At 44.9% G+C, this 20,744-nt stretch overlaps 1 protein-coding gene across 1 annotated transcript; it reads right to left on the bottom strand.

Moving 5' to 3' along the window:
* Positions 1 to 237: 237 nt before the first annotated feature.
* Positions 238 to 19,114, bottom strand: OLAH (oleoyl-ACP hydrolase). Its single transcript, XM_084783959.1, has 8 exons — positions 18,977 to 19,114; positions 17,496 to 17,663; positions 14,175 to 14,305; positions 7,564 to 7,702; positions 5,093 to 5,192; positions 4,158 to 4,327; positions 1,069 to 1,151; positions 238 to 719 (listed from the first exon to the last, which is right to left on the bottom strand). The coding sequence occupies exons 2-8, from the start codon at positions 17,525 to 17,527 to the stop codon at positions 577 to 579; spliced, it is 798 nt and encodes a 265-aa protein (XP_084640085.1). The 5' UTR covers positions 17,528 to 17,663; positions 18,977 to 19,114; the 3' UTR covers positions 238 to 576.
* Between the last annotated feature and the right edge of the window lie 1,630 nt (positions 19,115 to 20,744).

The following is a 20,744-nucleotide window of genomic DNA, read 5'->3' as shown; positions in this document are numbered from 1 at the left end:
GCCCCATGTGGAGGCACTTTGCTGATAAAACTTTGTATAAGTGACAACCAGATTAGAGTCAAATAAAAAGAAAAAGGACTCTAGCGGAACCTTTCTTCCTTTAACAATATTCTTATTTATTCTTTGAAATTCTCATAAATGCGTATACAGTGTATTTTGATTATATTCAGCTTTCCTTTGCCTTTCCAACCTCCCCGACGGATGCCCCCCCCCCTGCAACACGTGCCCCTCCCTGTTTCATGCTCTCTTCTCATCATCTTCTTTTTAAATAACCCACTGAGTCCACTGAGTACTGCCTGTGTGTGCTACCAGGGCGTAGGGTCATTCGCTGGAGCACGGCTAACCTACTAGTGACAACATCCCCCAGAGAAAAGCACCCCCCCCCCACTGCAGCCATCAGCTACCAGTAGCTCCTTTGCCTCACTGACTCCAGCAGCTGTCCTTCCCCCAGATAGATAAATGTTCCGTGAAGAAATTCATTAATACGCATCTTTCCGACCTCTGAACACTAGAAGCTGGGCCTGGAGGAAGAGCTCGTGATGGGTTGGCGTATTGGAAACCCCAGAGAAAGCGCGTCTAAGAGCAGTCAAGCGATGACAGTTCCAAACACTTGGAGATGTAGTTCTTGATAAACTTCTCGTTGTTAGGATCCAGCAGATAGAAGTGATCGCCTGCCAGCTTGTAGCTGTCAATCTTCCCGCTGGTTACGTCCTTCCAGCCTGAGGCATACACAAAGTTTTATTCAGTGATAAAAGGCATCGGCCAATGGCAACAGAAGGCGTATTCCCAGGTCCTATTTCACTAAAAGCTGACACTCGGTGGTTGAGTTACAGCCAGTAGGTCTCAGGTTTTGTGCCTCCTGTATTTTTAATCTCTTAAAGACCTATCAGGAGTCAGTGGTGTGACCCAAATCCTCATTTTACAGGAGACCAATATCTCTTTGTTTATACCCAGTAAAACTTAGGGTGATTACTTATCTGTTTTAGTGACTACTACGAGCTGACATTTGCTGAGAACCGGCCAACACATATTTCAATAAAATATCCCAAAGTACAAAAGCAATTTCACCTTCTACATCCGTTATTATATCTTCAGATCCAAAAAAGCATGTTATGTCCCGAGAAAGAGGAGCTTTTGAGGGTGGGTCAAAGCTGTAAACATGAAAGAGCTTGTTTATAATTTTCATCCTCAACTTCCCAGAGTCTTTTCCCCTTCCTGACTTTACTGAAATAAAACATGTTGTAGCATCACTTCCACTACAAGAAAAACTTTCGCAGAAATAGAGGAATAAAGACTTCACTTGGCAGCTTTCTAAAAATTCCATTCAACTCTAGTATTTAGCTCACAGAGATCCACCAGCCTCTCTGCCTCCCTGAGTGGTGAGCCATAAAGCTTATTTTTAATTAATACAATTTTAGAAGAATTTTTGGATTATAAGAAAAAGCAGGACTGGGCATGGTGTCACACACCTTTAATCCCAGTACTCAGGAGGCAGAGGCAGGGGATCGCTGTGAGTTCCAGGCTAGCCTGGTTTACAAAGTGAGTCTAGGACAGCCAAGGCTACAGAGAGAAACCCTGTCTCAACAAAACAAAATAAAACAACAACAACAAAAAGAAAGGAAAAAGGAAAGAAAGAAAGAAAAAAACAGATGCCACAGTGCTGTCTCGGGCATCCCTGCTCTTGGCAGCCCCTTGTTATAATACATTACCACTTGAACCGACAGACACAAGTGGGTAAATGAAGACAGCTGCACACAACGGGTCTTTCTGCAATGAGAACACTTTGAAACACTGCTCTTAGCAACCCTCAAGACTACAATATGTCGTTACTGACTGTGGCCACCCATTGCCACTGAGTTATATACAGATCTGAGCTCATTTGTCCTGCTTTCTTATGTAGTTCCAACATTTACACTCTTACATTAAGGCCTCTGATCTACCTTTTATTGATTTTTTTTTTTTAACAACTTAAGAAGGACCTAGTTTTATTGATCCACATATGGCTCTCTACTTGGTCAACACCCAGATTATCGGGGTTGATCTGGAGCTATAATGTATTCAAATGTTAATTGCTTGCCCTCCAAGATCCCTACCAGCAAATTCTCCAGTGCCCAAAATGACGTGATGCAAACCTTGCATCCCAAATTACCCCTGATTGGCTAATAAAGTTGCCTACAGCCTGGACTGGGCAGGAAAGAGGTAGGCAGAGCCAAGATTTGCAGGCTTGGTGGTGGCAGAGAGACCTCCAGGAGGGGAGAGGGAGGAGGAGAGAGGTTTGTTCGCCATGGATTACCGTGAACTAGAAACATGTAGCTGGGAGGAGCCTGCTCTGAGGATGGGGAAGAGAAGCAGCCCATAGGGAAAACATGGGCAAGTATTGATGGGAAGCAGACAAAACAGCTTAGAGGGTTAATATCTGCCCAGCCCCAGTACATGAAGGCTTATCAAAAATCTAACAGATTTCTGTGTCTTTATATATATATAATAGCAGGTTAAGGAATAACTGCTGCCTTAATAATTATATGAATCAACATTAAATATTAATAATCCAGCCAGGTGTGGTGGCGCATGCCTTTAATCCCAGCACTTGGGAGGCAGAGACAGGTGGACTGCTGTGAGTTCGAGGCCAGCCTGGTCTACAAAGTGAGTCCAGAACAGCCAAGGCTACACAGGGAAACTCTGTCTCGAAAAACCAAAATAAATAAATAAATAAATAAATAAATAAAAAATAATCCTTCAACATTCAGATGCCTGTAGCTGGAAGACGTTTCTGTGACCTTTCATCCCAGTTGTCAGCGTGTCTGGTTTTGTGTTGCTTTTTTTCCTACGGCTCTGTTGTACGGTTTGAAATCAGGTGTGGTGATACCACCCGCATTAGGTTGGCTGGTTGGTTGGTTGTTTTCCTCAGGATTGCTTTGGCAATTTAGTCTTTTGTGCTTCCATATGAATTTTAAGAAAATTTCCCCTATTCTTATGGAGACTATCATTAGAATGCCAGCGGGCACTAAGTTGATTATTTAGACTGTTACTGCCTACTAGCTCTTCAGAATGTGTCCTCGCCCTCTGCCGCTCATTCAGCAGGGATCTCACCAATCAGATAGAACTGGAGAGAAGGGGCCGAACCTGGAGCATCGGGGGTGGGGGGGGTGGGGGGGGGTGGGGGGGGTGGCGCTGTGAACTTCATGACAGGCTGAAGACAGGAAATAAATGGGGAGGCAGAGGGAAGGATGAGGCTGTCTCTGTTCTCAAGATGACCGCCCCACTGCTGTAGCTGTGTCAGCTTCCACTGGCAAGTAGCACACACTCATACACACCCAGAGGCTCTTATACACACACACACACACACACACACACACACACACACACACACACACACCCTGTCCCAGTGCTAATTCTGGGCTTTGTAAAGGAAACAAAGCTGCTTTTAAGGGCCTTAGCCCAGGGGATCCAGGCTTAGCTAGGACAGACAATGCAGGAAGTGAGTGCCCTGGGAAAGACTTGCAAGAGCCTCATCATAGACTCAGGGGATTAACATTTCAGCCTGATCAGAAAACCCAGGATTGGAGACAGATGCCCTCAAGAGCAGGCAATGAAGAGGTGGGATGGGTTTCCGGCATTACTTCGCTAGAGAACCTAGCCAATTTCTGCTCCCCTCTATCTGCCTCCACACTCAAAAAGCAGCCCATCCACTCTTGCTGATCCCTTGAGTGTGATGGCAGTACTTTATTTCAATACATATTTATTATGCAATAAGATATGTACGTTTAATCATAATTTTTTTTTCCGAGACAGAGTTTCTCTGTGTAGCCTTGGCTGTCCTGGACTCACTTTGTAGACCAGGCTGGCCCTGAGCTCATGGAGATCCACCTGCCTCTGCCTCCCAAGTGCTGGGATTAAAGGCGTGTGGCACCACCGTCCGCCTAATCACAAACATTTTAAGAGAGAACATGTACTAGCCATCTTTCACAGATTCTATTTCTGGGACCCAGATCCACTCTGAGCCAGTAAAAATATCACAGGAGGCCTCAGGAACACATTGCAGCCTTTAGAATGGTGTGTGTTCATATACACAGCCTCTGTGAACTGCCAGTCTGTTTTTTTTCTATAAATATCAACATACACACAGTGCACATGGCGGCTGCATGCCAGTTACTTACATGAAGTTTTTCACAACAGTAAGATCTGCCTTCAGTAAGGGAATGCATTGCCTCAAGAAGTCCTGGTCTTCAATGAGATGCTTGGGGGTGCCTCCAAAATTCAGAAGGTGGTGTCTGATTTGTTCTTCTGACAGCTTGTTAAGTTCAGGAATTTGAGGCCGGGATACTGACTTGAAACAGCAAGAAACACAAGGCTGATTCTTCAGGAGACACACGAGCCCCAGAGCCCCAAAAGCCTCGCGCCCACCTCCTTAAATCAAGGAAGAAGAAAATGTCCTAGTAACCTTAGAGTCAGGGAGCCACCAAAACGGTGCTCCCGATTTAGAGTGCTAGGTCAGTCCCCGTCTGTATGGGCCAAGAAGGTCAAAGCTGGAGCAAGAAGGAACCAGGAATTGCAGGACTGGCTTACAAAGCCACAGGGGTTACAAAAGCTTGGCATCACTTTAAGATTCTTTCCTGCCGGGGGTGGTGGCGCACGTCTTTAATCCCAGCACTTGGGAGGCAGAGGCAGGTGGATCACTGTGAGTTCGAGGCCAGCCTGGTCTACAAAGGGAGTCCAAGACAGCCAAGGCTACACAGAGAAACCCTGTTTTGGGAAGAAAAAAAAAAGATTCTTTCCTGGTGCTGATTGGTTCCTCTCCTGGCAATTGAGAAGTTCCTAACTGAGGCTGGCGTGCTTTGGACAGAGAGCAGGAACGGGCAGCACTAGCTCAGAGGGGCAGAAACAATGAGACAAGATTCGGGAAGACGCTGAAGTTCACTTGGGGTGAGAGGGGGTATGGAGAGACATCCATTGAAAGACCACAGGAGTGTTCTTTAGCCAGGGTATCCCTGCCATTATCCCAGGCTAGACAAAAGGAGAACAATGGCCCAATTGTTAACACCCCATTTCCCTCTTCTTCATACCCCAATCCAACGAAAACCAGGACACTTACATGGGGCGCCGGTGCACTGGACACAAAGAAATGCAGCGGCTCCAGGTTGTATTTCTCCTTCAGGCGCAGGGCGGTCAGAAAAGCAAGGTAGGATCCCAAACTAAACCAGGGGGAAAGACAAACATGGCAGACAGCATTGGGCAAAACGCACGGTAACCATGTGTCCCAAACACAGCAGCGACTGCCGGGTGGGCAATAGCTAAATGCCTGGAAACTGGCTTGTAAAAAGCATCTTACTGATGGTGGTGGCTGTCAACATAGGTAAGTGTTTCGGGCTTGAGAGACGGCTTAGTGAGCAAAGCACTTGGTTTGCATTTGTGACGAGAAGTTCCGATCCATCCCTGGAACCAATGCTAAAAGCTGAGTTCAGCTGCTCAGGCCGGAAATCTCAACAATGCAAAAATGAGGGACAGAGATGGGAGGATCCCCAAAAGATCATGGGCCTGCTAGCTTGGTTTCAGATCATTGAGGGAGCCCATCTTAAACAAAAGATAGTCAGTAACTAAGGACCAACACTCAAGGTCATTTCCTGACTTTCCTCTCTCTCTCTCTCTCTCTCTCTCTCTCTCTCTCTCTCTCTCTCTCTCACACACACACACACACACACACACAGAGAGAGAGAGAGAGAGAGAGAGAGAGAGAGAGAGAGAGAGAGAGAGAGAGGGGACTAATGCAAGGAATGGTTTGCAATTCATCTATATTTCCTTTTCTCCATTAAAGGTGCCCATTATTTTGTTCTTCAAGGTATATATCAACAGTTCTCAAAGTATGCTTCAGGGACACTTAGGGATTTCCAAGATCTGATCATGGCTGGATAGTTTTATGACAACTTGACACCAGCTAGAGTCACTAGAGAGGCGGGAACCTCAACTGAGAAACTGCCTCAATTAGAGAGGCCTGCAGTGATCCATGGTGAGGGCCTAGCTCACTGTGGGTGGGGCCGCCCCTAGACTGGTGGTCCTGGCTTCCATAAGAAAGCAGGCCAGCTGGGTGGTGGCGCACACGCCTTTAATCCCAGCACTCAGGAGGCAGAGGCAGGTGAATCGCTGTGAGTTTGAGGCCATCCTGGTCTACAAAGTGAGTCCAGGACAGCCAAGGCTACACAGAGAGACCCTGTCTTGGAAAATAAAAAAGAAAGAAAGAAAGAAAGAAAGAAAGAAAGAAAGAAAGAAAGAAAGCAGGCTGAGCGAGGCAGCACGCAGCACACACGATGTCCTCTGCATTAGCTCCTGCGTCCAGGTTCCTGCCATGTGTGAGTTTCTGTTCTGGCTTCCGTCCAAGATGGGCTATAATATGGAAGTGTAAACCAAATAAACCCTTTCCTTCCCAAATTGCTTTTTTTCATGGTGTTTCATCACAGCAATAATAACCCGAAGACACCATCCTATGAGGTCAAAAGTATTTTCAGTGTAATACTAACATGTTTTTTTTAAAGATTTACTTATTTTATTTAATGCATATGAGTGCTTTATCTGCAGAAGAGGATATCAGATTACAGTATAGATGGTTGTGAGCCACCATGTGGTTGCTGGGAATTGAACTCAGGACCTCTGGAAGAACAGGCGGTGCTCTTAACCAGTGAACCATCCCTCCAGTCCCCTTACATGTTATTTGTAGGGCCAGCGAGATGGTTCCTTAGATGAGAGCACATAAGCCTGGAGACCTGAGTTTGATCCCTGGATTTCATGGTGGAAGAAAAGTGCCAGTCTTTGAAGGTTGGCCTGTGATTTCCACATTCATGCCACTGTACGTACACATGTCTTGCATGTACACACACCACAGTTCCTTATGATCGCCATCCACTTAAAAATTTTTATCTGTTTTTAGTTATGTGTATGCATATGTATCTGTGTATAGGTATGCTCACATAAGTGCAAGGGTGCCTATAGAGACCAGAGGCACCAGATCACTAGGAGGTGGAGTTACAGGCAGATGTGCCTGCCTGATATAGTGGTTGGGGACCAAACTCAGGTCCTAAGCAAGAGCAGTATGCTCTGTTAACCAGAACCGTCTCTCTAGGCCTGTGATTGCTGTTCATTTACTCTCCGTAGGCAAGGACTACAATGCCCAGCCTCAAGAAGGAGGAAACTAACTTAGAAGCCTAAGAAACTTGCCCAATGGCACGGCCATATCGTCCCAAGAGGTCTGAAGTTAGGTCTATGCCCTTGGGAAATACTATTTCCATATATTTTTAATTTGAAAAATAAATAGAAGTTTTGGGTGGAATCTTCATTCTAGGTATAATTCCTAAACAAACTGGGAACTGTAACAAATAATTGTAACAGATAACTGTAGCGATAACTAGCCTACAGCCTGTTTAACCGGGAGAAAAAGCTGTAGCTCACAAAACACAAAGCCCACTTCTGGTTAAAGGACATTTCTCTCGTGCCTTGAGAAAGCTGGGCAAGTGCTGTAGCCTCGAGCACCTATCCTGAGTCCCACACATGCTGTTTACAACAAGATTTAAATACCTGTGTCCAAAAAATGCAAATGTTTTGTCCTGGATGACGGGCAGCAGGGCGGATGCGATTTCTTCAGCTATCTGGTGGATGTCGCTTGGGAACGGCTCTTGAAGTCGGGTTTCCCTTCCAGCCAGCCTTACAGCATGCACTGGGGGTTGAGAGACAAGTCACTAACACACACGGAAGACGTTGTAAGCCAGTTAACGCAGACGAATGAGATACTGTGGTGCTGTAAAAGCCTCAGATTTACATGATGCGATCAATTTCAAAGAAGCAATAATGGCCAACCGTGGCGCGGTGGCAGGGAAGTAAAGCTGGGTTGTCACCTTAATTGGATCCGGAGGCCGCTACGAGACACACTTCTGATGGATCTGCGAGAGCACTTCCTGCATGGTTCCCGCCTGCTTTCCTGTTTGAGTTCCTGCCCTGATTTCGCTCAACAATGGACTGTGAGCAGGAAGTATATGCAAAATAAACTCGTTTCTCCCCGCCTCCTCCCACCGCATCGGGTCTGTCCTCATGGTGTTTCATCACAGAATCAGAAAGCATGGTGAACAGGCTCCATGTCAGATCAACAAAGGCACTTAGAATAACACCTTTAAAATCCACCCCTACGCAAATCCTGGGGCTTTCTTCTTCTTCTTCTTCTTCTTCTTCTTCTTCTTCTTCTTCTTCTTCTTCTTCTTCTTCTTCTTCTTTTTTTTTTTTTGTTTTTTGTTTTTTTGAGACAGGGTTTCTCTGTGTAGCCTTGGCTGTCCTGAACTCGCTTTGTAGACCAGGCTGGCCTCGAACTTACAGCGATCCGCCTGCCTCTGCCTCCTGAGTGCTGGGATTAAAGGCGTGCGCCACCACGCCTGGCCGGCTTTCTTCTTTTAATGGATGGACAGTTTGAGACCTTAAGTAAGAACAGCTGGAGACCCAAGGGAAGGGTTTAGAATTCTTGAGAGAACAGAGGCAAGCTGGGAAGACATTTCCAAAAAGACACTTTATAAAGAGGGGAAAAATCTGAAGAAGGAAATGGCTTCTTCACTTCAAGGGGTGTAAAAATTCTACAGAAACAACGAAAGTACCAAAGTATAAGAAGAAAACACAACCAGCAACCTACACAAACAAGGCGCCAGTTTTCCCTAATCTGCACTTCACTGTATCAACACGAGAGGGCACTCGTGAACCAAGAGGTTGAGCTAGCAACTCCTACCCCAGTCCCTTTACTGTTGCTCCGGGAGGAAAAGCAAGGGAGAAGAGCGGAGACAAGCCTACTACAGGATACAGAATCGGTAGCCCAGGCATCTCTGGCCACTGAAAATACGTACCAAAGATCCCACAGAGGAGAATAGTGTCCAAAGTGAATTAATGCCAATATGAAATGAAAAAATAATCACTGTAACTTGGAAATTTAAAATTCCGACTAAAAACAAATAATCGCATAAAGACTGCCAGAAAAAAACCGAATAAAAAGACAAAGCTGAAAAACAAAAATCAAAAAACAACACTTTCCTTGTGATAAGACAGGGAAAAGTATTTGTGGACACAAAGAACAGAAATGGAAAACTAGGAAAAGAGCCCGGAGCAATGGCGCACACCTGGAATCCCAGCACTCCGGAGGCAGAGGCAGATGGATCATTGTGAATTCAAAGTCAGCCTGGTCTACAAAGTGAGTCCAGGACAGCCAGGGGTTACACAGAGAGACTCTGTCTCAAAAAAACCAAAAACCAAACCAAACCAAACAAACTAGGGAGAAAAGAAAACAAAACGAGATGGCAAAAGGAGGCTGGAGAGATGGCGCAGCAGTTAAGAGCACTGGCCGTGCTTTCATAGAGCAGTCTTGAATACCAGCCTCCACACAGCGGCCGGCAACCATCTGTAACTCCAGTCCTAGGGAGTACAAGACCCTCTCCAGGCCTCCATAGGCACTTCACAGGCATGGAACACACACAAAACACCCCCATACATAAAAGAAAGAAAGAAAGAAAGAAAGAAAGAAAGAAAGAAAGAAAGAAAGAAAGCTTAAACAAAAACATTTTTGTTTGTTTGTTTTAAAGCAGCAGCCACAAAGGCCAGAAAGGTCATATCCTAAGCAATCTTGTTAAGCATCCCTGAAATTAAAAAGGGACCTTCGGTGGGGCGTGGTGGCACACGCCTTTAATCCCAGCACTCAGGAGGCAGAGGCAGGTGGATCGCTGTGAGTTAGAGGACAACCTGGTCTACAAAGTGAGTTTAGGACAGCCAAGGCTACACAGAGAAACACTGTCTTGAAAACCTGGAGAAAAAAAAAAAAGAAAGAAAGAAAGAAAGAAAAAAAGAAAGGGTTCTTCACAGGGATAGAACCTCAGGGCCCTCAAGATGGCTCCAAGGATAAAGGCACCTCCTGCCAGACGACTTGAGTTTGACCCCAGAACCCACAGGATAGGAGAGAACTGACCCTGAGCTGTCCTCTGACCTCCACACAAGCTCTGCAGTGGTGCACCCAGCACATGAAGCATTACAACTTTAAAAAACAAAATGAGCCTTCTTCAATAATTGTATCTCATCAAAAATCGTGATAGTTAAGTTAAAACTACCATCTAGGGGCTAGGAACACATAGTTCATTTAGGCAAGTGCTCCATGCCCGGGGCCAAGGAGGCAGGAAGCGACGATCCATAGGGCTTGCTGTCTATCTGCCTAGTCAGGGAGCCCCAGATCCTAGTGAGGGACCCTGGGGGGGTAAAAAAAGACAGTTTCAAAGAAACAACCCTGAGATTAACTTCTGGTCTGCACGCACGCACGCACGCACGCACGCACGCACGCATGCACGTACACACAGGCACACGATTGGATGCATAGCCCATGTTAGAATTTAAAGACAAAAAAAAAAAGTTTAAAACTTCAAACAAATGAATGCAACATTTATAAAAGAGAGGCAATCAGGGCGGTGCTTGACGTTTGCTGACAGATTTGAAGACAACAGCAAACGCAAACCTTTCAAGGGCCTCAGGGAGGGTACAGCAGCAGTGACCTACACCCAGTGTGAGAACGACGGTGCCACAGATGCACACTTGACTGGTCTAAACAGTGTAGTAAGGGGGTGGGGGTGGGGGGGATGAGCGGGCAGGTAGGTGCTCCTGGTCTTTTTTTCTTCTTCTTCTTTATTTAAATGTGTGTGTGTGTGTGTGTGTGTGTGTGTGTGTGTGTGTGTGTGTGTGTGTGTTGGGAGTTATAGTTGCAGGAAAAGACTTTTGGAAGGCAGCACTTTCTACAACCAATGCAAGCTCTCTGTTGTAAGAGAGAAGTCTCAGCCCAAAACAAGTAAATCATACAGGGTTGGGAAAGATCTACAGAATATAAACAGAGGGGCAGGAGCAATTTCAGGTCGTTAAACTGACACACCTGGAAAGAGAGAGCCTCCACAGAAGAGTTATGTTCATCGTCCTCGCCTGTGAAGGTTTTCTTGATTGCTAATTTGTGTAGAACGGTTCAGCCCACTCTAAACAGTGGCGTGTGCCTAGAGATATGAGCCTGGGGTGTGTAAGAAAGGGAGCCAAACACGGGCGTGGGCACACGCAGCTTTGCTCCATAGGTTTCTGCAAGTGTTTGCTTCAGCTTTCCTCAGTGATAGACTATAGACGCCTGTAAGCTAAAATAAACCCTTTTCTCTCCAGTTAGTTTTTGGTCATTGTGTTTACCACAGCAGCAGGAAGCAAACTAGCGCAGAAGGTTTTTTTTTTGTTTTTGTTTTTGTTTTTGTTTTTGTTTTTTGTTTTGTTTTTCAGACAGGGTTTCTCTGTGTAGCCTTGGCTATCCAAAACTTGCTTTGAAGACCAGGCTGGCCTTGAACTCAAAGCAATCTGCCTGCCTCTGCCTCGCGAGTGCTGGGATTAAAGGTGTGCACCACCACACTCAGCCAGGGCCAGAAGGTTTATATAGAGATACAGATGGAAACAAGAAGTCATGAGTTGTATTTTTAACATCTGGAAGGTACCATTTAGAGGCAGAGGCATCAAACCATACTGAAATGGACTCTTTGTGGTTCTAAAGGCTACATGCTACATAACAATTGCTTCTACATCAAAATGTTCCATCCTTGATAGGGGTTTCTTAAGTCTAAGGAAGTCAATGAAACTGTTATGGTCCAAGAGGTCAGCAACTCACAAGTCTTGGAATGTTCTTTAAACTTGCAGGACTCAGAAGGCCCTTCCCAAACATTTGCTATGCTTATAAGCCACACAGGGAGCTCAAGAGACACAGCTTTCACGAGTCATCATCCATGCTGGGATGAGCATTTGGTAATGTCCCAACTTTGAGTCATGTATATGCTGGCAAGTAACCTCTCACACACACTTCTGTAAATAACCCCAAAACTCACTAGGTTAGGCTTGAGTGGAGGGTTTTTTGTTTGTTTGTTTGTTTGTTTTGTTTTTACCTGACATTAGTGCCCTATCTAGAAAAAATAGACACTTGTTTATATCTATCCAGGAAAAGTCAGAAGCCACCAATATTATCAGTGAATAAACAGCCCCAGTTACAAATGTCTGTTCACCATATTCACTTTTGTAAAATGGAAATACGGTATATGCAAGATGCCAAAAAGAGACAAGTACACTACTAAGAGAGATTTCACGTGGCAAATGGAGAAAAAGGTAAACTTGACAATGTAGATCTTATAGCTATAGAGTAAAATTTGTACTTGATATAGACACTACACTTAGTCGAAGAATATCTGTGAACACTGATCATAGTTAAGGGGGAAAAAAATCACAGAAAATTTTACAAAATGAAAACAGAGTCACTGGTTTCTGAGCACAAAGTGCTACATCTGGGAATCATGAGTGTGAGCAACAGCACATTCTAAAGCTTCTCTGCTAAGCTAAGATACAAACAAGCAAGTCATTGTCTTGAACTCACAGAGATCCACCTGCCTCAGCCTCCCAAGTGCTAGGATTAAAGGCATGTGCCACCCACCCCTCCCCCAACCCCCTCCCCCTGCCCCCCCGCCCCATCCCTCGTCCCCTTCCTCATCCCCGCTCCCCCTCCCCACCCCAGCTGCTACTGCATCTCTAAAGTGATAAAACTTAGATGGGCTGTACGTGCCTATAACCCAAGTACCTGGGAGACTGAGGGAGAGCTTGAATTTGGGGCCAGCCTGGACTACATAGCAAGACCCTTTTCTAAAAAGGAAATTAAATTAAAACAAAAAGGTTTAACTTAACTCTTTATCTTTAGTGTCTTGTCTCCAAAGAACATGGAAAAAAGAGGGAAAGTGGCTTTCCAGACCCTACCTGCCGAGTGGCCACGTTCATACCACCTGTGAATATCCTTGTACGTGCAAGGAGGCTTACGATAAAGCAAGGGAAGGGTCTCTTCCCCTGGGGTTGTCTTCCATAGTCTTAGCCTATTAAAAGAATATCGGAACAGTCCAAACACGAGGCATTCCACAGAACATTTAACAGGAACTGCTCACAACTGTCTAAGGCCCTGGGAGATGGAGGTTGTTGGGGAAATAAAAGGCAAAATGCATGGAGATTCTGTCCCATCCCAGTGAGAATGGCTATTACACAAAGCACAAAAAAAAATAGTCAGTGCTGATGGGAATATAGAGGGAAAGTTGGGGCGTATATACACTGTTGGAGGGAATATAAATTAATCCAGGTACTGTGGAGATCAGTATGGGGGCCCCTTAAGAAGTTAAAAATAGCCTAGTGTGCTAGCACACACCTTTAACCCCAGCTCTAGAGAGGCAGAGGCAGGCGAATCTTTGAGTTTGAGGCCAGTCTGGTTTAAAGAGAGATTTCAGGAAAGCCAAGACTATACAGAGAAACCCTGTCTTGAAAAAAAAAAAAAGCAAAAACAGAAACAAAGAAGGAGTTAAAGATAAAACTACCATATTATCTAGTTGCTCCATTTCTGGGCAAATTTCCCAAAGAATCAGTCAGTTCTCTACAAAAGTAATCGAGTGCCCATGTTCATTGTAGTAACGATAGCCACGTTAGGGGATCAGCTCAGGTGCTATCAACACAGAGGGTTAAAAAAAAGAAGAAGAAGAAGAAGAAGAAGTGGTGTATAATACAGAGCAAAGCATTACTGTTCCATAAGGAAAATGAAAATTTGTCGTTTAAAGAATGGTTTTGTGCACATGTGAGTGCATGTGCCGATGGAGACCCGAGGTCGGGTGCATGTGCAGGACTCAGTTCTCACTTCTTCTACCAGGTGGGTCTGGGGATTGAACTCAAGTCGTCAGGATGCAATCAAAGAACATTGCGTGCAGACAGTAATGTTATGGTTTTTAAAAAAGAAATCATAGGAAGGAAAATATAGCTGGGAAAGTTTCTGAGAAGATGAGTTTGTTTTATGATGCTGTGAGAGAAAGCCCATCAACAGGAGCCCTAAGAGGCCAAATCAATGGTTGCATACAGAGGCAGCTCAAGATGCTGAATCAGCCGCCCGTGGTGCACTATCCCATGACATCAAAAATGCCAGGGCAAGAAGATGGATAAAAATTATTTTTTGATGAAATAATGACTGATTTTTTTCCCAATTTAATAAGAGTTAGAAATCCAGAAACCTGGAAAACCCAATGAACTGGAGATTCTCTACGTAGCTGTTACTGAGCCTCTTAAATTACTGAGTAGGAAAGCCAACATACCTTCTAGTAAGTCACCAATCGTTTGGCCCCACTTGGCAAAATGAAGGGAGCCGCCTCCTGCCCAGGGAAAGCAAATCAGCTTAAAAACTGCATCAGGCTTTTGGTACAAGCAGTTCAAAACCTTTTCGTGCCTAAGAAGAAAATTCAAAATACTTAGCGTTAAATAGTGATATGGAATACAAGTTCAAAATTGAATTAGGTGTGTTTTAATGCCAATCTTCGTTTAAGTACAAGGTGCACACTTGTTCAAACATGAAGGAACTGCCTTTCTTTTTCCAAGTGGCAAGGCTCCAATCTTATGATAAGAATCCATATATTCTTAGGGACATAGATGGAATGGTGAAGTATCTATGTGCTTCATGTGTCAACTACAAGTGACGTAACCATTAACTCAGACACACCTTCTTTCACTGCTGAGGAAGCAGTTTTGTTCAAAAAGTTCTCAGGCTTTTCAATCTCAGTGTCTTCATCATCATCCAGAGACACAGCTCAAACCATCCACCAACTCTCCACAACATAAAGTGTTTACTCTTTAAATGCTTGACAAACGGTACTTTTGAATCTGTGCATTCTGTCACTAGAAAACTTATACCAAGATCCAGGATCGAATCAACTGATTTGATCAAGGGAAAAAAAAATTATACTTTATGGGAGGCAGAGGTAGGCGGATCTCTGTGAGTTCGAGGCCAGCCTGGTCTACAACACCAGCCCAGGACAGCCAAGGATACACAGGGAAACCCTGTCTAAAAAAAAAAAAAAGAAAAGAAAAGAAAAGAAAAGAAAAGAAAAAAAGAAATTGTACTTTAAACAGCCATCCTGTGTGGATATATTTGTATTTTGCACAATTTAAGTTTCTTTTGGAAAGTCTCCAAATTGATCCTTAAATTTCTTAGAAAGGATATGTTAGCCTCCCAAATGAGAAACCATACAACAAACAACAATGATTTTAAGTCTGTTTTGTTTTTGTTTTTTAAAGTATCAGTCTTATAGTTTGGATCACAAGTGTCCCTCAGAACTCATGTACTAAAGGCTTGGTCCCCAGCTGTTGGTGTGATTTGGGAGCTGGGGAGTCTTTAAAAAGTGGGACCTGGTGGGACAGGTGGCTAGAGATACCACTGAAAGGGGTCGCGAAGCTTTGGCCTGGCCCCCCCCTCAACTTTTTAGCTCTCCCCTTTCTTCCCTCCTAAGCGGTCTTTGGCTAACCACCCACGGTGCCATGCCTTCCTGCCACGTACACTTTTCTACAGGACCAACACAGCAGGCCTGAAGGACTGCAAACTGAAAAACCTTGATTCCGATATAAATGAGTGTGTTTCCTGCACGTGTGTGCACCGCGTGCATGCAATCACCCACAGAAGCCAGAAAAGGCCGTGAGTACTAGTACAAGTAGACTTACACGCTGTGAACGCCACATGGGTCCCAGGAAGCACACCCGGCTTCTCGGCAAGAGTAGAGCAAGTGCCCTTAACTGCCGAGCCTCCAGCACCCCATCGAATCTTCGCTTCTTTATGTTTATATTTTGTCATTTGATCTTGATTAAAAAGTAAAAAATAACACGCCGTCCCACAGCTTCCTTTTACTTTCATCTTTGATTTTCACTATGTGTTGTGGGAGTTTCCTTATGGCTTTTTCCTTTGGGTAGTTTTGTTCGGGCTTTGGGAGAGGACGTGAATATAGACAAGGGCGGTCCCTCTAAACAAAATAATTCCTTGGGGGAAAAAAAATCTCTGCCACTGTGGAACTATACAGCATGATAACCCCGCCCACTCCCACACAGGAACTGCCAATGTGCGCCTCCCCCGACTCTGCCACCTCCCAAAGTGCACCAAGAGCAGAGAAGTTAAAGATTTATGGTTCCAGAAACTCTTAGGCACTTAGGCCTGGCCCCAGGGATGAACGCACACACTTGAAACGATGGGCCCAGACCCAGAGTCAGAGGCCTTGGCAGTGACAAGAGTTCAGTTAGTACAGAACGGTGTCCATGATTGATTCCTTGGCTACGTGACTTGCAGGATGGCTGGCAAGATCTGGTCTGCCCCACGAGGAGCAGATTCTGTTAAGAAGCTAGAATAGCTTGACCCACTGCCCTCCCTGCCCAGCGCCCAGCCATACACAGGGGCATACATTGAAGGGATGGTAGAGCATATCAGAAAACAAGTAAGATACCAAGACCTTCCCTTTTGGCGAGCATATGAGGAGAACAGGCCCAAACTGTAAGACCCAGGCCCAAAGGGACACAATTAGGAAACAGCCCAATACTTAGGCTACATAGTACAAACCTTGCATCATGACCCCCTTGAGGGATTAAAAACCGCTCTTAAAAAAATAATTTATTTTGCCGGGCGTGGTGGCGCACGCCTTTAATCCCAGCACTCGGGAGGCAGAGGTAGGCGGATCACTGTGTGTTCGAGGCCAGCCTGGTCTACAAAGTGAGTCCAGGATGGCCAAGGCTACACAGAGAGACCCTGTCTCGAAAAACCAAAAAAAAAAAAAGATTTATTTTATTCTGTGTGCATTGGTGTGTGGGGATGTCAGATCCCTGAGCTGCCATGTTGGGTGCTGGGAATTGAACTCAGGTCCATTGGAAGAGCATCTTAACCATTGAGCCATCTCTCTGGCCCCATAAGAGCTGCTCTTATGGGTTTGTTTCTCCTGACCACAAAAGCTGAGAGCATGCACAGGGGCACCTCGTAGATTTGCTAGACCTCAGAAAACAGTGGGGACTTAGATGCTTGCTGAACTTACTGCTTTTGCTTCAAAGAAAAATACTGTAATGAAGTTGATTACCTCTTTCACTCTGGATATTGAAAAATAGGGCTAAGATAAGTTAAAAAGATCATACATCTCTGGAAATCATTAAGTTCATTCCCAATATTGTTTGTGACTATAGAGTATAAAAGTTGTAGCATTTTTTCCCCCCAATAAACACAGTTAGCCTGATTCACCTTCAGTTCCTTCCAGTCTTTTTGGGACCTGAACCGCACTGGGGCAGAACTCCAGCACCTAATGGCTTGCATTTGATCCCCAGGACCCACGTGATTAGAGGAGAAAACCAGCTCCTGCAAGTTACCCTCTGGCCTCCGCATGTTCACAGTGGTGCACACAGCAATCAATCAGTTGATTCAATGTAATTTTTAAAAAACGTCCAAGTTAGTAGCATTTTGTATACAAGCCCTTGATACCATCTTTCATGAGAAGCATCAGACACCAAATTCAACTTCAATGATAAGACTTTTTAAATCTAAGGGGCAGTCTGACAACATCGGGGTGCTGACACACCAAAGAAGGGCTTAGGGGTGCGAGCGCCCAGAAATAGCCTACCTGGTTCTCTGAGCATGGTCTGTTGTCTGCATACTGAGGGTCTCAATGATCTGCTGCTCTGTGTTGAGTTCGATTCCCCGCTGGGCACAACACTCTCCAATAAGCTTTATGTGCCTGGAGGGACCGGGTTTCTTTTCAATTCACAGACTATGGTGGTCATTCCAAATCCTGCTTTAAAAAAGCAGGGAGGAAGAGGAGGAAGAGAGTAGGAGGGAAAGGATGAAGGAGGGAAAGGATGAGGGGAAGAGGAAAGAAAGGGAAGGGGATTGATTAGAGGCAACACGGATACGGCAGCAGGGTGTCAGCAGCCTCAGTTTACAGTGGCCATCACTGTGCACTATGCACAGTACCAGGACTCTCAGGTAGCATGCATAAAGACTGAAGTGTGACCTTTTAAATATGCCTCAGCTAAAAAGTGCCCAGGTCAAGTGACAGAAAACACTCAATACCCACTGGGAAGTCACAGCAGAGGTATTTGTTTTGAAAATGGATATCTTGGCCAGAGAGATGGCTCAGTGGTTAAGAACACTAGCTGCTTTTCCAGAGGTCCTAAGTTCAATCCCAGCAACCACATGGTGGCTCACAACTGTCTATAATGCAGTCTGATGTCCCCTTCTGTGAGCATACATACACACTCACATAAATAAGTAAGTCTTTAAAAGAGAGAGAAAGAAGAAAACAGATATCTTAGATTTCTGGGTACTAACAAATTTTGCACTTTTAATAGTAAGAGTGAGTTAGGAATTTTTTTTTTTTAAAGAAGGAGCAGGAAGGAAGTTATTACTAGAACACATTCTTAGAAATTACTGCCTCAGCCGCGTGTGGTGTTGCACGCCTTTAGTCCCAGAACTCAGGAGGCAGAGGCAGGTGGATCTCTGTAAGTTCAAGACCAGCCTGGTCTACAAAGAAGTCCAGGACACCTGACTCAAAAAACAGAGGGGGGGAAAAAGAATTGACTCCTTGGTCCCACAAGGTAACTAAAAGCAAACATTTTAAAACAAAATAAACAAAAGACAACAGAAAACCTGGTATGTCTGCCTCCTTTACTTTATGTCAGACACCTACTGTCTGCATAAACATATTAACTGTATTAACCATCAGAGTGTCCAACAAACTCACTTCATTTCCCTTCAGAGCTGAAGTGGGTTTCTTGGCTACTGCCCGGCGTGGTGGCCATGGCTGTTATCCCTGCACTCTGGGAAGCAGAGGCCGGCAGATCTCTGTGAATTTGAGGCCAGCCTGGTCTACAAAGCAAGTCCAGGACAGCCAAGGCTATACAAGGAAACCCTATCTAGGAGAGAGAGAGAGAGAGAGAGAGAGAGAGAGAGAGAGAGAGAGAGAGAGAGAGAGAGAGAGGTTCCAGTAATGCTAACATATCAGATATCTAATCTGTGAGCTTCTAACATTCAGTAGAGAAAAAAGTACTATTGTTATAAAGGTATAAATGGCATGTAGTTTATAAGGAGTTTTAACCCACTTACCATCTAAGAGTCCCCTGAGTCCCTGGTAGTCATGTTAAGCCTGTGGTTTAATTCCCAACGTCAATGGTGAACCTCAGAAGAGTTCTGAAGAGCCAAATTCACCCTTCAGCTATTCTCCAGACAGACTAAGAGGACTGGATCTCTCGGAGAGAAACAGCCTGTTCCGATAGGAGAGGGCAGGGACTTTTATCTGTAAGAATTGGAGCTATCCTGAGTCCTTACATGACTCACCCTAATAATTTACTAGGTGTTCACTGACTTTGTGAGCAAATTTTTGCTTCTTGAATAACAATACACAATGCAGTTGGGCATGGTGTTGCCTGCCGGCAATCCCAGCACACTGGGAGGCAAAGCAGGATGATTGGCAGTTTGACGTCAGCCACAGCTAGAGAAAAAGGCTATCTCAAAGCAAAAGCTAAACTCCAAGCAAAACAATGACATGCAATGCAGAAAATGATATCTTCTTTTTCTTCTTCTAAGGGAACGGGCAAGCAGAGATTGATTGCAAAGCCTCAATAAAATTAGGTCAAATTTCTCCATCTTTTCTTAAATACTGTTGTTGTCTTTCAGCTCGACAGAGCCTGTGACCAGTTAGGCTTAAGGAGATCGAGCATTACTCAGAGCTCAAATTCGTTATTCAGTAAATACAGTTTAAAGCCAAGATCATCTGCATCATTTCTCAACAGCGTCAGGGTGCACAGATAAAGCAAGTATTCTCCTTAAGGGGAGACCACAAGAAGCGTTTGCTGGCTAATGCAGCAGAGGAGCAAGGCAAATGGATTATCTTCAAAAAGCGAGGGCTCAGACCTTATCAGAGCGGACACATGACACCAGGCTAAAAGTCAGACATTCCTAGCAGAGTCTGCGAAAGATAGACAATCCGGAAACCTGCGTAGAACTGTGTGGCAATCAAATTACAGAAAAACACAAATGAGAACAGATACTGACAAAGGCGAAATGAAGAGAGGAGCAAGTAGGTGTCAGGGAAGACACAGGGCACAGATGAGGTCTTTGGGGAGCAGCCATTACACTGCTGGCTATGTAGAAGGGCCATGGAAGTAAAAATTTGTAGACTTAACTTTCAAGTAAAGAACCACTCAAATGTGACCCAGCCCACGGGGTCTTCAACGGGTACCTGTGGAGGGGGCAGACAAGTGGGGGGACAGGAGACACAAAGAAATGAGGCCAAGTCTGGATTCTGATCAAGCCCCATTTATTGAAAAATTTCACAGAGTTTTTATAGGCACAGGGGCACAGGTATTTGTGTAAGCGAGGGTTGCTATGGATACCTAACTCTGGAATGCTCCAGCAGGTGTCTACCTTTACAGCTGCTATAATTGCAGAAGAAGGAGAAATTCCAGAGAGAAAGGAAAGTTGTAAAAGATCTGGTTAGTCAGGAAAAAGTTCCCGGAACTGCTGCTTGCAGGCAGCTGGCCTTTAATCTGATTTTTACCAGTAGTCTTACTGGAAAAGCTAGTTTATAGCCAGAAAGGAGTAGCTCTTACTATGAGCTCGGGGGTCTTAGAATGACCGTCCCCCACAATAAACCACAACAGGTGTCTAGCTGCCGAACAACAAGAGGGTAAGCTGGTTTGTGGTAAATGACAGACTGCTGGAGAAATAGGAGCCTAAAGGTGTAGGCTCTGACAAGATGGCTGAACATTGGCCATATGGCCTACTACCGTCCCCAACACAAGAGTGTGTGTGTGTGTGTGTGTGTGTGTGTGTGTGTGTGTGTGGTATGTGATGTGCAGTAAACTCAAGGCAT

This window comes from Acomys minous, assembly GCF_964271855.1.
Source record: "Acomys minous genome assembly, chromosome: 5".
NCBI classification, from domain to species: Eukaryota; Metazoa; Chordata; class Mammalia; order Rodentia; family Muridae; genus Acomys; species Acomys minous.
The sequence above is the reverse complement of the archived record's forward strand: the minus strand, read 5'-3'. Positions and strand labels throughout refer to the sequence as shown.

Bases quoted from the DNA above. Each gene is read 5' to 3' on its own strand.
- OLAH (XM_084783959.1), bottom strand. From the start codon at position 17,527: ATGCAGACAACAGACCATGCTCAGAGAACCAG. The intron at 1,152-4,157 runs GTAAGTAACTGG...TCATGTTTACAG, and splicing joins ACTGTTGTGAAAAACTTCAT to CTTTGACCCACCCTCAAAAG. The intron at 720-1,068 runs GTGAAATTGCTT...TGTATGCCTCAG, and splicing joins TATAATAACGGATGTAGAAG to GCTGGAAGGACGTAACCAGC.